This window comes from Mytilus edulis, chromosome 13 (assembly GCF_963676685.1).
Source record: "Mytilus edulis chromosome 13, xbMytEdul2.2, whole genome shotgun sequence".
In the NCBI taxonomy this organism is placed as follows: domain Eukaryota; kingdom Metazoa; phylum Mollusca; class Bivalvia; order Mytilida; family Mytilidae; genus Mytilus; species Mytilus edulis.
This window is the reverse complement of record NC_092356.1, coordinates 68,417,604-68,434,710: the sequence shown is the minus strand read 5'-3', so window position 1 is coordinate 68,434,710 and position 17,107 is coordinate 68,417,604. Positions and strand designations below refer to the sequence as shown.

General features: G+C 33.2%; 1 protein-coding gene and 1 long non-coding RNA gene across 2 annotated transcripts in view; both read left to right on the top strand.

The window, feature by feature from the left end:
- Nucleotides 1–5,091: 5,091 nt before the first annotated feature.
- Nucleotides 5,092–11,370, top strand: LOC139500501 (uncharacterized). Its single transcript, XM_071289242.1, has 5 exons — nucleotides 5,092–5,175; nucleotides 6,669–6,950; nucleotides 7,848–7,917; nucleotides 10,137–10,355; nucleotides 11,267–11,370. Exons 1-5 carry the CDS (start codon nucleotides 5,092–5,094, stop codon nucleotides 11,368–11,370), a joined length of 759 nt encoding a protein of 252 aa, XP_071145343.1.
- Nucleotides 11,371–16,538: 5,168 nt separating this feature from the next.
- The window catches only part of LOC139500640 (uncharacterized), a 2,629-nt gene continuing 2,060 nt past the window's right edge, over nucleotides 16,539–17,107 (top strand). The window contains exon 1 of the long non-coding RNA XR_011658323.1: nucleotides 16,539–16,624. This is a non-coding gene — a long non-coding RNA (uncharacterized lncRNA). The remainder of the gene's footprint in view (nucleotides 16,625–17,107) is intronic.

Genomic DNA, 17,107 nt, shown 5'->3' with positions numbered 1-17,107 from the left:
ATCATATTGTCACATAATAATTAGTAAGTATAAACATTAACAAGTTAATAGGTAAAATAAACAAGAATGTGTCCCCAGTATAGTTTACCGTGAAAATGGGGCAACATCTCTAATTTGGCATTAAAATTAGAACTATCGTATCATAGGGAACATGTGTACTAATTTTCAAGTTGATTGGACTTCAATTTCATCAAAAACTACCTCGACCAAAAACTTTACCATGAAGTGGGACATATGGACGAACAAACGGACAAACGGACGGACGGAGGGACGGGCGGACGGATTAACGGACGAACGTACATACGGACGCACAGACCAGAAAACATAATGCCCATAACTGGGGCATAAAAAAACTTTAAGTTATAAAAGAAGTGGCGCACTTATAATTCATAAATAATAGTTGAAGTTATGAATATAGCATTTACATTTACATGATGATTACCGGTACATTAAAACTACTATTGAAGATTCAGTATCAGATTTATACAGTATGTATAGCAAATATGCATAGCCTGTACAATGTCATTGTTTGTCACTTAAAGAATCGTACACTGTGAACTTTTTAACACTTAACACAATATTTTAAAGACTGAAATGCTGAAAACAAAGTTCAAAGTTTTCGATGAGGTCAGGGTTTAAGACGTTAAAAACTCATTAAGATACGTAGACGAAAGAGGCATGAACATCTTCAAGCTTCTCTAAACATTCATTATTTTTACGATATATATCCTGAAATTAGCACATTGATCGCCGGTGTATAGTATCATGTGCAATCATACCACATCTCCTTATCTTATCCAAAATTTTATGATTTTTTTTTAAATGAAACAGTTGTTGGTAAGTAGTATTTCATGAAACCCCAAAACATTCGAATTTGATTAGAAACGTAGACATACTTCATTAAAGGGTCTCGGTGGCCCAGTAGTCTAAGAAGTTACTTCTGTAATCACTAGCCAGTCAACACTTATGTTGTGAGTTCCATCCCCGCTGGTGCGGGTGCACTCGTCTTCAACCTATATTTCTCCTTTCAATGTTGATCTATTTATTATTTTCATTCTGAATGTCTTCACTTGCAGGACTGAATGTCCAGCCAAAAGGTTTCAACTTTCAGGGTTTACAGCCGATTTCATTGAGTGTGAAGTCAAAGGTAAAATCTTTGGTAAGCTTGCTTGTTAGCTGAACTGTGAAGTCATTATTATGTAAGGTTTTCTACCTTCCTTTCGAAGTAGCATAGACCATCAGACAGATAGATTGGTAATCTGCTGGAGTAGTATATTCTTAAAAGAGGGTAGTTAACCTGACCTAACAATGACTATATGGTTCATCTAACAAGCAAGCTAACTAAAAATATTACCTTTGACTTCACACTCAATGAAATCGGCTGTAGTATTCACCAAGTTCAACGTTTCCGGTATTGAATAGATATTTGAAGTTAATTAAAAAAATCTTATTTATTGAATTAGGGATATAAAACTATAGTACAAGTAGTGCAAGTTGTGCCTACAATAGCAAGTGAGAGGGAAAACAAGTTCAGCTACCGTTTTTGGTGAATATTCAACAACTACCCTAACTGTTTTTTAAGTAGCAAGAAATATTGACTAAGTCCAAAAATCTGACATTTTTAAAATATTTGAAGAATAATAGAAATCCGATGGCAATGCATGCTTCAATTATGTGTACATTAAACCTATTATGTCTTAAAGCTGTATCTCAAAAACTGTAGGAGGATAACCGACTCTTTATATTTATAGCTTGTAACAAATATACCGGACATTTAAAGAAAATTTTATTAAAAAATCAAAACCATGCATGTAGACATACACACCTCTATTATAAATAAAAAGCTTTTTAGGTCCAAAACTGAAGGAGATCGCTAGACGTATATGTCCGGACAGAAACAGACGAACGGACGGATGAATGGACGAACTGATCTAAATAAACGAACGTGCTCGACATTTTGTCACTTACATAGAACTCCAGACACACAAAATACACATGTTTTTTGGACATACTTCATAAGTTTGTTTGCCATGGGTCTTATCCAATTTGTATTTATGCAAGTAATATCTGATACAAGAGATTTTACTATTCTTATTCAGTCTGTTCAAATAACTAATAAATTATACACATTGCACTGGTGAAGTCCTAACCCGTCAGGTAACAAATATATATGGAAGAGTTTAACGACCTTGACTGGCTTTTCAGCCCTCGCACAGTCGGCCGGGAACAAACATATGCACAAAATTTATATGATACATAAATCTATTTTTCTGTAGATGGTTAAATAGAAAATTTCAAAGTGCAAAATATATACGTTTTGATGAAATTATTTTCTTCAGAACTACAAAAAGAGTTTTAATATATTGAGAATTTATTATAAAATTCATTTGCAAGATTTCGTTGAATATTTGAAAATTATAATGAATAAAAATTAATTCACCATATCTCAAGGGACACAACTCTGTATTTGGCTGCCCAGTGTTGGACTATTTTGATCATTATTGGTCTAATTTCACGTACAACATATTTCTTTAAGATAGTGACATGTCTTGATGACGGATATGACATAAAACAATCCGTACGTGATATTCTGATCAGTTATGGATCCCGGAATGATTTCACTGTGACGTATTATAATGACTTGTCAAAATATGTAAACAATCGGATTATTTTTCAAATTTTTAGACATGAGCGCCAACGTAGACCACCATGATATTTTATTATGTGAATGATACATAAGAGTACAGTTGATGGTTGAAATTTTCCAGATGGTCTACGTTGGCGCTGATGTAAAATTTTGTCTCCGAACATGACGAAATTGTAGATTTTTTACACTTTTCGTCGTTTAGGGCTTTTCAAGGTCTCTGTTTGAACATATTTGAGTACATAACACCTTAAAATAAGATTCTACATGGACGATCAGATACTGCAGTTCATTACACAGGCGTGATGGGTTTCAACTTTAAAGTTTAAAAATTCTCGAAAAAGGGGGGGGGGGGCAGAAACGTCCCTTATCATACCTTGTCCTTTGATCTATGTCACAATGTTAAAAGAAAATCAATACAATAAGGGGTTAGATGATAAACAATTTCAGAAAAAGAACCATAATCTTGACCACAATGCCGTCAAATAATATAATGTACTCAGGTAAATGAAAATAATGTTGTTGTAAGGTATACAGTTTAAATGGAGAACAAACATATTTTTTTAAAACCTAATTATTACCTTCAATTATAGAAAAACCTCAAACAAAAACAGTTAACCTTGCACAAGGCTAAAACATTACATCACTTTTGATATTTGAATGAAAACACAATTTGGAACATTATATAGATGAATGTCGGACTGTTCACCCTTACAATGCAACAAACGTGGTATTGCATAATAATAGTGTTATTATTAAATATAATCCGTGCCATGTGTATTATGATACACATGTGTTTCACACTTTTGCGCATGTGCAAACTATTTATAGACATCAAAAGCGATTTGTATGCACTACCAGGCAATTCTCAGGTATTCGATGGTTAAGGCGAAAATTTGGTTAATTCCGGAGAAACATCAATTGTAACTGCAGATCAGCCACTTTTGGAAATGCCTAAGTAAATTCAGTGGGAATGGCCTGATTTGTAAGGAAATATATAAGTGTATCGTCATGTTTGGTGGATTGCACATTGAAATAACTTAATATAAAACTCTGGGTTATATATTGCTTGATAGGGGATAGACATGTCTTACTGAAGCCAATATTGCAACACCAAGAACGGCAGATTCTTTTTATGTATGTTCAAATGTTCCATAGGACTAGACAGGCGCATCAGACAACTGCATGTATTTGCTTAAAAATTGTTAATTTTAGATTATGAAAGATAAACTCAGAATATATAATTATGTAATGACTCTGTGACGTTCAGCGATTTAAAAGACTGGTGTAAGGAAATAGAGTCATCTCGACCAAAGTTTAATTCCTGGTGTTCAATTATAAATTAAGGACTTCTTCTGATTTTGGTATTATGCTCATTTCATGAGTGATATTTCCTTCTTTTCAAACAGTCCATATAACATGTATAAAGCATGATAGCGGATTGTTTTAGGTCTTGATCATGTAAATTATGCTCGATCGTTACCGACTCATCTCCGAGATATGACTTCCCTTCCCGAACATCACCCTCAGGTGGCAATGGAATTTGAAAATGATAATTTCACTGTACGTAAGACCAGCAAATTTCTTTCTTATTACACAATTGATCAGGCACAAAAACAGAATAATGCAATTGATGAGGGCAATGTTGGTGCCATAGGATTAACCGAAGCTCCCTTTCATACAAATGGATGATAGCTGGACCAGGAGTCAGTATACTAGAAGATTAATGTGAAAGATCTAGTGGTTTGGGTCATTCTAAAACAGACGAACGACATAATGAAGACTCTACGAAAACACAAAAAGATTTCTTAAAACAGCTTTAAAGGTTTTGCAAAACGAGTTTGGAAATTCATTTCTAAAAGAGTCATCAGATTTGTAAAGAAAAAATACTCCATTTGGAAATTGTTGATTCGGAAACAAGTAAGATATGTAAATAAACTCCAAGATATTGGTCCACACAATACGAAGATCTGTTGAAGCAAATGCAAAACGAAGCAGAACCTGCTTTTTATAACCAAATAAAAAAGAACAACTTCCTATTTTGGCCGCAAAATGAAACTGGAAACGTCGTTGACAAAAACAAAGCTAGAGAACCTTAAAAGTGATTGCAAATCTTTTCTAGACTTTTAATTTTTTGTCACAGTAGACAGTTTTACTTGGAATATTTCTTTATCCATAGAAACCAAACTGCTCTTCCGTCTTTATCTCAGGATGTCACTTGAAATAGTGGTATTAAATCGCTGCAAATGAGTTCACTTGAAACATTCTGCGATTTGCTGATCCAAATTCGGACGCATTTATCGTTGGTGGGGCAGCAATGGTTAATTCCAGGTCACAAAGTTGGGCAAAAATATTTGATGATTATGCTAATGATGTCATACTGCCTTATATAAAATCTTGCATCGATAAGTATTCAAAAAGTAGACATTGTATTTGATGTTTACTAAATGAATAATTTAAAGGCTGTGACAAGACAAAGGCAAGGTTCTTGTGCCAGATGGAAAGGTGTTGGTTCTAGTAGAACACCAATGGTATGGAGTAGTTTTCTCTGTGAAGATGACAACAAAACGAAATTGTGCAAGTTTCTTGCTTGACAAAATTGCTTCTTAAGAGACTAATAAAAATGTGTATGTTACTCATGGTGAAAATATCCTTTGCAATTTCAATAAAGATACTTCCTATCTATTACCTTGTTATCATGAAGAAGCAGCAGATACACGAATGTGTGTCCATGTTCGGCATGATTATGAAAAGTGTTGTAAAATGTAATTTTAGGTAGTACTGACACAGATGTAATAGTATCAAGAATTGCAGCAATCGCAAAATTAGGTAGAACAAATTGAGGATAGGTTATGGAAGGAATAACGAATTGATGGCTTCCTGCACGTGACATATCAAATGCGTTTGGTCCTTGTGTAGCTGCTCTTCCTTTCGTCTATTCATTTAGTGGATGTGGCACTTTGTCGAATTGTCATAAGAAAGGCAAAAGGCCAGCTTGGCTAACAATGGAAGGTTTTTCAGGTGTAAAGGACGTTTTTGTTTAGGCTTAAGTATGAAGCGAGGCACGATGTGAATTATTTGCCAGGAAGCAGAGGCATTGTAATGCAAGAGCACATCAAAAGCATTTTGAAACCGGAAGTCACCTTTAGTTTCTTTAATGTATTGTCTAGTCGTAATGTAGGAGCTGTCCTTTACTTTTTATAAAATGTAACAATGGATTTTACATATAACACACCTTTTAAAGGATTAACGAATTATTGTCAATTTGTAATGACGCCATTTCCGAAATGTGTGGTGGCCATCTTGAAAAAATGATTTTTTTTTCTGGCCAGCAGCGGATTTTTTTTAATTATCATTTAGTCAACCTTTATACCAAATTTCATGCTTGTATCACGATTTGCACAATTATGTCCATAATATCTCCCACTATATAGGTCATTCTTATCTATCTAATTCAGTCCAAAGTGTGATCTGCAAGGTCTAGACAATGGTAAGATCACGCTTAATTAATTTTTCAAAATAATATAAATGCTTATTTATCAATTGAGTTAGCAGTAGTAAACCGCTGTTCGAAATTCATAAATCGATAGAGAAAAAATATTGCAAATTGCAATTCTAACAAGCCCATATATCTTCAAAGGGTCTCTAAATATATGCTTGTAACAATGAGCAAAACACAAATCCTATGGTAAGCTTAAAAGGCTTCTATTGAGGTGGATTACTAACTATATGGAGAAAGTCTTTAAAAGAAATTGGAAACATTTTTCGCATTTTTAAGCAATTTATAGTAACAGGACGTTTATCGCCGTCATGTTGTTGATTGATTGATAAATATATAATAGAAGGGGGTATTTGCTTCAATTGAATTTTTTTAATTAATTGATGCCTTATTGATAAAGTTGATATTCGTCCACAATTAAATATAAAACATGACATTTATCTATATGACTAGATTATTAGTTAATGTTTTACCCTAAAATCTACATGCACTATATATCTTACGTCGTTTATCATTTATTTTTAGGAAAGGTTCTCTTATCACTGGCTTGCACAAGGAGTTATGGCTGCAGTTTGTATCGTTCAATTAACTATGTCAGAAGTTCACTCTAGGACAACATGTGATTTCTATCCAATACATGGAGGGATACAGAACTGGTATTACGAAAGCTTTTTCCATCAACCTACAAATAATGGCCATGGAACCAATATATTTGGTAGAAGATCATTTAGTTATGTACGCAACTGCCAATATACTGGAAGTTACAAAAACTATGGCGGTAAACATTTGATTCTGGTTTTCTGTCCAGTAAGTTAATTTCTTAGTTTTCTGTGTGATATACTTTTCACATCGAGCAACACAATTTTGTGTTTACAAATATCTAGTAATCACCAATAAGTATACCCCCATTGAGTAACATTTTTCCATTTTGTACGTAAATCCGCGTAACAACTCACCTTAGTTTTAAAATAAGAAGAACCTCAATGTTCAAATATATAAATTATACTCCCTATTTCCTCCTCCATAGATTTTCAATGAATTTCATATATACATATCGAATGGTAGTAATTAAACATAAACGGTACCAAGTGTACTGCACTAGATGCACAGTTTGCAAATACTTGTCAACTTACGCTCAGAGGCCAACGGACGCTGATTTAAACAATTATATGCAACAGCAAGACCTTCACCAATGGGGAAAACCCATACCGTATATATAGTTATTGAAGGCTCTGGCGGTACAAACTATCAAACTATTCGAAAAGAAAATCATAGTCCATAATTATGTCTTTACAATTAACGGAAAACAGATATAAGATTAGATAAGATAAGATAAGATTTATTTTATCAAAGTATCACCATCCATTACAGTATCTATATATACACACACACACATAAAGTCATAAGAACCTAACATTTAATCAAAGGAAAGAGAGTGAACAATTACAATCATTAAATAGAATGTAACAAACAATCCCTTCTCTCTCTCTGTATTTGTTTGCCTTTTTTATTTTTATATATCTGTATAGGTTAAAAACACGTTTCAAACGTATCAGATTAAGTAAAGAAAAGTATTTCAAAAATTTAAGACGTCCTTTACGGAAATAAACATAGGCTACCAGTGGTTTACTACGATAGAATAATATGTGTTTATAAGGTTTCAGATCACAGCTCAACTGAATTGGAATCTTCATCTGTTTATAGGATTCTGTAATGCAAGGTCGAATATGGGTAGATATTACCAGCGGACATTGTGCACCACAAGATTGTTGTCGTAAGTAGGATCTGAACACGTGATATTTTAAAAATGTTCAGCTCTGGTTGAAACCCATATCGCATAATCAGCTAAGACACTGAAATCACAAATGTAAAACAAATCAAATGAGAAAACTAACGGTCTTATTTATGTACAAAATAATGAATGAAATCAAATTTAATTTACAGTAACAGACGATAACCATGGAATAAGAGGCTTCTGATTTCGACATGCACATACAGAATGTAGTGCGGTTAAAGTAGTTGAAGGTGCACCAAACCTGGGACAGTGGTGTTATCGTACATCATTCGAACAAGCTATGAATATAAGTTGAATTATTTGCATAAAAAAACATGAAAGAGGTTTCAAATTGTTTAGAACAAATGAAGCTGCAAGTAGCCGCCATCAGATGATCTTATTTGTACAAATTTGTATTCATATAATCTATGATATACACAAATATCTTCCCTGCGTACTATATGATTAAATCAAAATTTAAATTTGGTTAAGTGTAAAAGATCGGGTCACATAAAACATATGTGTAAGAATATTTTCGTTAATCATATACGAATAAGGAAAGCTATATATTTTGAATGTTTCTGTATTGGAGTACTGTCTGGCTTTCACGGCTTTGATAACATACTGAATATTCATATCGGCTTTGGACTCTAATGCAATTTCTTCAATTGTAATTGCTTTCGGTATTGCGTTCTCTGATATATAATTCACGAATTCTTCTGCTACCTCTGAATGATCAGTTCGATTTGCTTCGTTAATATTCGGATGTCTTGACATGTAGTCTGCGGCATTTGATTTTCCTGATTTGTACTTAACATCGAAATTATACGTTTGCATCTTTAAATTCTCGCTGGCGGTTTCGATTTTGGATTGTTGAAAATACATTCCAGTGGTTGATGATCGGTAACGAGTGTAAATTTGTGTCCGTACAGGTAAAGATGAAAGCGTTCTATAGCCCATACTATGGTTAGTCCTTCTCGCTCTGTCTGACTGTATCGTTTTTTCTACATCACTAAGCGCACGGCTTGCGTATGCGTTAACCCTGCCATCCTGAGTAAGTGATGCACCAACACCTACTGGACTTGCATCAACTATAAGAACGGTGACCTTTCTTGGATCAAAATAAGCCATTATCCTATTGTTCATAAAATCCTATTTAAGTGCCTTAAACGATTGTTGTTGTTCTGAAGTCCATGTCCATGTCACTCCTTGCTTTGTTAAATGTCTTAATGGTTCGGTAATTGTAGAATATTCTGGTATAAATTTTTCAACGTAGTTAGTCATCGCTAAAAAGCTACGTACTTCCGATATGTAACTCGGTAAATTGGTGTTACGAATTGCTTCAACTTTTCTCGGATCTGCTGATATTCCTTTGAGCAGCAACCCTCTGTCAAGGAAAGCATGACAGGAAATACAAGCCTGGGAATATCGTATTAATTGGGGGATATATACTCCGTATGCAGGTGCTGCATGAATGTTTTTTCATTTTGTATACTGACCTTCAATACAAGGCTTCAGGTACATGACATATTATTTTAAACACGTGATCGTTATATCAAATTAAAACAGGAGAATGCTACACCATATGGAATGTAATTCAATATACTTTAACTAATTTGATTATTTTTTTTATAAGTCACAGGTTCAACTATATTTCTTAAGGACGACTGAAAGCAGCAGATAAAAAAATTATATTGCACGATTTTATTAATCGAAACAAATAATTAAAAGAGTATACATCTTATGGGTGGATATGTATCAATTATGCACTCTTGACGAGGTCAGTACGTTATACATTGACCAGTTCAGATTATATTAACCGAGGACGATATTCCTCGTATCAACCTCAAACAAAGGCCATAGTAATGCACAGTGTTAAACTTGATATTAAAACTTCGCTATAATAGGTTATTTTACAATTATACATGTTCAGTAGATAATGTACTATGAATGCCAGTATAATGTTATTTGCCTGAAGATAATATTATTGGGTTCTAATATATATATCAATTCAAGATATTTCACTTTGTTTTGTTTACTTCTGTATCTTTCAAGAGATGTCGTGTGTTAGTTGTTAAAAGTCTATTAAACCGTTAGTTAAAATAATTTATAAATTGATAAACAAAAACAGTAGAGATTTGTAAATCAAATGCATGCAGCAATATTGTTCATTTGTTTTTGCTGAACTGTTTATGAACTAAAATATATCTCTTTAACAGTGATGCCAGCAACAACTGTAAAAAGTATACAAACAACGCAAACTACAGGTCAGCAGACAATATCATCAGTGCAAAATATACAATCAACGCTAACTGCAAAACAGCAGACGATACCAGCCTTAAAACAATGTGTAGATGAACAGTTTGTCAACTGTCAGGATCCAGATATATGTCAATCACCATTTAGTGGCAGATGCCCGTTAAGTTGTAAACTTTGTGGTTTGTGTAAATTATGCTACACAAGATAAACAATTGTATTCCTGGAGACTAGTCAAAGAAATCGTGTTTCAAACCGATAAATGCTATTGTACTATTATTATCCGATTATTAATGTTTAACTTAGAAATTGAAATGGCATTACTGAAATAATAGTGTAAAACGACTTTGTATCATATCAGCAGGTTTCAGAACTATGCCATTGCTTTCAGTACTACAATGTTATGTTGATATAGTGTTTGTCATTACTGTTCTTTAAACCGTAATATAAGAGTAACTTGCTATTTTATACTTTTTAATTTAAATGTACGTTCTTCGTTATTGTTTGTTCTATGCAATATTAATAGTAGAGGGTACAAAGCTGACATACAATGAGCAATTCTTGGAAATTCGTGATACTAAAACGTTTCAGAATAAAAACTGAACCAAGCACGGTGGATTCATCATTTCCCCCGGAAATCGTTACAAACATGTAAGTTTTAGTACCACTGAAAAGGGATATGTACGATCAAAAGAAATATACCTTAGGTAATCAATTCCTGGAGTAGAAATCCTCTAGACCCTACATCAAATGCTGAACTGGTAAACATTATTGTTTTAGGACTAGCTGAAGCCTGCCTCTGGATGTGTTTTTTTTGTATGCTGTGGTGATGACCCATTTGTAACCTTCGAATGATTTATGCTCTTTGGTCGGGTTGATGTCTCTTTTACACATGTCCTAATATTATTCTCATTTGTATATATCAAAGCATAGACATGTTCAAATACTTATTAACGTCAACCTTTTATACGATCCGTCTTTGTAGAAATTCTTTAATCAATAAAGGTAGTAAAAGTTAGAGAAAACCAAACTGTATTAAGAAATAGGTGGTATACAAATAAAACAGGGAATGTGACATTATTTTATGTTACAGTGCCAATCACCACACAGGAGCCATGTGCTGATAGCAAATTCGTAAATTGTCAAGACCACATGGTTTGTTCATCACCTGTAAGCCAATACTGTCCTGTCAGCTGAGGTACTTGCGGTGTGTATGTTTAAAATTTACATTAATTCAGTGAAATTGATTTTACAATCGGTTATATTGATTTATGATAGACATTTTAATATAGTGCAGGTTCACTTAATGAATAAAATTAGTAATACGGACATTACTTTCGGATATTCAAACTACGGAAACTTCTTCCTGAAATTCACATAACGGAAAATTCTCTCTGAAATTCACATTACGGAAATTTCTTTCTGACAATTTATTACAAAATATCGACATTATGAGGACATGTACTGAACAGGGTGGTAAGATAAATGAATTAGAAAATATTAACTACATATAGAATATGACAAAAATAGCAGTCCTTATAACATTTCATTCCTATTTCGTTATTTATTATCTTATCTTTAGATGATTTATATATATTCCAGTAACAAGTTTAAATCTCTTTGTTGTCTTTGGAAACACGAAGGCTTTTTTTCAATGGCCCTTTTATGAGAGAATTTTATGCAACTGTCATACAAGTTAGAGGTTTAACTAACTATAAAACAGGTTTAATCCACCATTTGCTACATAGAAAAATGCATGTATTTAATCAGTATTGTGACAGTTGGTTTCCTTTCGTTTGATGTGTTTGTGCTCTTGATTTTGTCATTTAAAGACGGATTTTCCGTTTCTGCTTTTTCTCGTTATTTGGAATTGCTATTTTACTTTTCATAGATAGACCTCAGAATAATAATAATGCGTCTATAATCATAAAATAAGGATTTAATGAGAATAGTAAGACTAAAATCGAAGGGATTTTTATTCTTGAAATATGAATTTATATTCGCCTTATAACAAACATTCCCAGAATATATTTTTAATTTTATATATTTGTATTTTTCAGGTTCTAAATCCACTATGCAAGTAACAACAGCAAAAACTTCAACAGCAACTGGATGGTTATTTATAACAAGGTAGCATAGACCTATAGTTATGCCGAAGGAAAGAAGACTTATTACAAAATAAAAAGACCGAAAACACTTATTGTATTACTTAATCAAACCCTGATCAGAGTTAACATGCCTATAATTTGTTACACGTGACACTTGCTTCGTCTACATAAGACTCATTTAAGGCTCTCGAATCAAAGCAATTCGGCGGCAAAATGAAATGCAAAGTAGAAAAGCTTATAGAAGGTTTGCTAATTAAAGCAAATGCAATGTAGTCTAACCTAGGGATAGAAAAACCTAAATAAATTGAATACCTAAAGTTATAATAATAATTTAAAACAGTAAATGCAAGATGAGCGTTAAAACACCATTACATGTCAATACAAAAATGTTAGATATCAGACTGGGTTATACCCTATGGTGCGAGCTTTCTTCAGTAGTGGTATCGAAATATAGTGGAATTCAATATGTGTAGAAAATAGTTTCCTACTTTTGTTTACATTTTCATAGTATCATAGGATCTTGGTTATTGCTTCGCATCACTATAAGTGTGTCGACATACACGCCATCTTGAAAAAAATACTTATCACAAATATATTCTGATTGGTTGATTAATGATGCGACTGAGATACAGCAACAGCTATTGGCTTTAATAAGTGAAGGAATAACAGACTTTTCCCGTCTCAGGATAAGACATCAAATGCCGGAAAATTACAGTTCCGATCTACTGGCATTAATTCATGTTCGTTTTACTATGCATATATTGAAAACTGAAATTAAAAAATGAAATATCAATTACTAATACGTGTTTATTTGCTTTGTTAATCTGCAATATGTACCATTTGTTTTGCTAAATAATGTTCCTATACAATGTTAACAAAAATGCGTTACCAGTATTTTAAAACTACTGCCAAAGAAGGCCACCTTCATAAAAGCACACCTCCAGCATAATTCTAGTATGACGTGCTTCTTTCGCTTTTTAAACAACACCGTGATAAAATTCTCCATATATCTCTATACTTAGCGCAGACTCAGTGATATACATAATAATGGCTGTTACAATATATTCCACATGTATTGGAACCTATTTGCAAACCATTTGCCGATTTTATTGTTTTAAAAATTGCAGTTAAAAAAAGACAAAAACAAAAGACAAAAACTTTTATTCTTAATATTGATGCATAATAAGAAGAGCTCGGAGAAATCAACAAAATAAGATTAAATAAAATTCTGCGAAAGTCTTTTGATGTTATTAACGCATTTAAGTCATTTCAAAACATGACGTCATACAAATGAAAACGTTTTCTGATACGTGTACCATCGAAGTTCGTATAATGTTGTATTAAAATTGATTTGCAAGGTAGGTTATTTTTTATTTTCTATTCTATTGCATTTTTGCATATTTACTGATTTCAGCAAGTCAACATGGCGGCTCCTTAGTTACGAAATGTCAACTTTGGATTTGACGGTAGCTTACGAGAAAAACATGTAAATTAAAAATGGCAAATATTGGGTTTGAGAATGTAAAGAATTAAACAAATTGTTTTCTAGCTGTTATTCACTAAACAATCCATGAAGCTACAGATTTTATGAATGGTTGAGCCAGCTATAAAGCTATAAAAGGCCTCAAAATGACTGATGTAAAAGAAAAACCAATGGTCTAATCTATATAGAAAAAACGAGAAAAACTTATGAACGACATCAACCAACCCCAACCACTGAACAATAGTGTACACACTTAGGAAAGGTGAATACAAATGCAGCTAGTTTAACGTTTGAACAGTCGCGATCCTTCACACAAAAACATATAAGACACACTATCAATTGAAATTGAAATGGCTTTACTCGATCAAAATGAAATATTAACAAAAACAATAAGTTTCATATATGACCCAATATAAATACAATAAACGATGTAAAAACACATGTCAAAATGGCGTTGTTTAAACTTAAGCTAAATTCGAAAGTCTTGTTGGTACAATGCAATCCTCGTAAATAGAGATGTGTCACTAACGTATCAACAACAATATTTACAAGGACAATCTCCACTCCAACACAAAGTAAGGTTCCTGGTTCGATTCCCATTCCTGAATGAACATTTCAGAGACTGAATTTTCGGCTCTCCCTTGACACCATTTGCGAGTATGGTCTTGAGGAAACGATGATAGTCCGTCGGAAGGGGACGATAAATGGCTGACCCGTGTTAAGAGAAAGACACATCTCTTGCACTTTAAAGACACTCTTGTAGGTTTAAAAAAACCGCAAAGTGGAAAGGAATTAATATAAGTTGCAAAACTTGTTTCCCTATTCACTATAAATAAATATGTTTAAACTAACTAACACAAAGGATGTGCTAATACACGGGTACGTCTTGTGAAGGAAGCCGAAGTACACGGTGGGAACCACGGGGCTACTCGGAGGGAACAGAGAACCGTAGAAATGCAAACGATTGATCGCCAGGTTAAAGTAGGGACAACTTTGACCTATCGAGGCCCCAATAGTATTTATTCTGAAATAAATCCGGTCTAGGTACCAGCGATATGTGTGTGAGAATGAAAAACATCCTTTATGAGGTACTAAAATTTCCCGCGCCCAAATACAGACCTTCAACACTGTAGCCATCGGTCTTCACCACTTTACCACGAACCCACATTAAAGATAAAAAAAAATAACGCATAACTATAGACAAAGGAGAATAAATCAATTATTCCAATTTAAATTTCTAAATCAAGTATTCAATTATTCATACATTAGGTCTTATACAGATATGCAATATTAAAATAAATAAGCACTACCAATCTTAATTTTGATGTTTAGAGGTATTAATAAATAGCACAATATTGATCTATTTGGAGCAAAATTGAAACACTATAGACTTACAAAATAGACAAGACAATCACTAACTAAATGCCTTAACATATTTCTTACCACATATGTGATATATTGGTCATAGCATAGAACCATGAGTGAATTCAAAAAGACTTCATAAGAAATGGATAATTCCTAACAAAAATGCTTTCCAAACAGAGTTATGAGTTGTAACGACAGACATTATCGTTACACAAGCTGTAGAGTCAATATCTCGAATATGTGGGCTGATATAATACCGGTATGTTAGCGTCTCAATTCACGAGTGGCATATTTTCATAAATCTTTAGTTACCATTATAGTCTTCTCATCTGTTACTTTACGGCTTGTATCCTATTACCGATTGAGATATATTGATTAATTGTGATAACTGGTTACAGGTGATTCATGCATTGCTGACTATGTCGACGCACAAGTTTTTACTTCCTGCAGAGTTTCTGCACCGCTTGTATCCTATTACCGATTATGACACCTTGGCTCAGTGTGGATATTCATGACACGTCATGTATGCATAACAGTAAACGCTCCTTTTGTCGACACACAAGTTTTTACTTCCTGCAGAGTTTCTGTACCGCTTGTATCCTATTACCGATTGTGATATCTTGGCTCAGTATGAATATCCATGACAATTTATGTATGCATAACAGTAAACGCACGCTCTGTCGACCACCAAGAATTTATTTCTGGAGAAGTTCCTGTGATTTCCTTAAATTCCGTTGCTTCTTTGATTTGTCTTCTTAATCGATTATTTGAATATCGGTGAACTTCTTTTATCTTGACTTCTTCAGAAATGTTCTGCTATGACGTTATGGTCTCTCCTTACTCTAATTTGCAAACTGCTTGAATGAATATTAGGTGATCAAAACCACGATACCTTTGACAATCAAACAAAGAAAGTGACGAAAGAAGAATAGAGAACCGTCGAAAGAAGATAAGGCTAACTGAAAGTCTCATTATTTTTTCTGAATTTGTAGAATAATTCTGTTAACATGTCTAGTATTCAAAATAGAAATAGGAAATAGTAAACCCACATTGTTCGGACGTGTTGACACATACTACAGATTAACACGCTCCAATTAATACCAACAAACGGAAATGTCAATCTCTCAATGTTTAAAAATTAACAATTTAAAAAAAATATCTGATTTAAATCAATTTGTGTACTATGTAAGTTTTCTTTTATTTAATCAACATCAAAATGAACGTTTAAAACATAGCAATATTATTTTAAATAATATATCTATCTCTGCCGATTTCCCAAATAATTAAGTTAATATACACATATCATGTTGGAATCCTCAGGATTAAGGTATTATAATTACTTAACACGTATTGCTGCACTTGAGGAGAGATAACAATTCAGTCTAAATCGTAACCTTTGTGGAAAGATTTCTTGTTTGGACAGTGTTTTTTTTTATCGCATATCAGAGACATCTCATTGATATAAACCTGCGTTTGCGGAACACGTGTATAAAATGTAAGTATAATTTAACATCTTATGTGTACACAAATGTAATCAACATCAACTATTGAAGCATATTGGTATCAATTCATATGTTCTGAAATAACTTTTAAAAGCATACGTTTGCCATCTACCTTTTGAAAACTAGACACAGGGAAAAATCGCATCAAAATTTACCTGCACAGATCAACTGTTGGTAAACATCTTTGCCAGGGGGTTGAAATGATTATCAAAAATATAATTTTTCTGACAATGTTTTTCAATTCTTATTATGACAATATGCGTCATGTTGTACACGTACAAATGTCAATATTAGGAACCACTATCACATTCTAATCATTTTCAAACTATGTCAATAGATCAAAATAAGTTCGATTAAGATAGAGTCTTATGACACTTTTATGCCTATTAGTACACTTATACATCTACGATACACAAACGGTACAAACGTTTTTGACTGAAAGAGAGCACAGCCTTAAAAGAGGGACGACAGATACC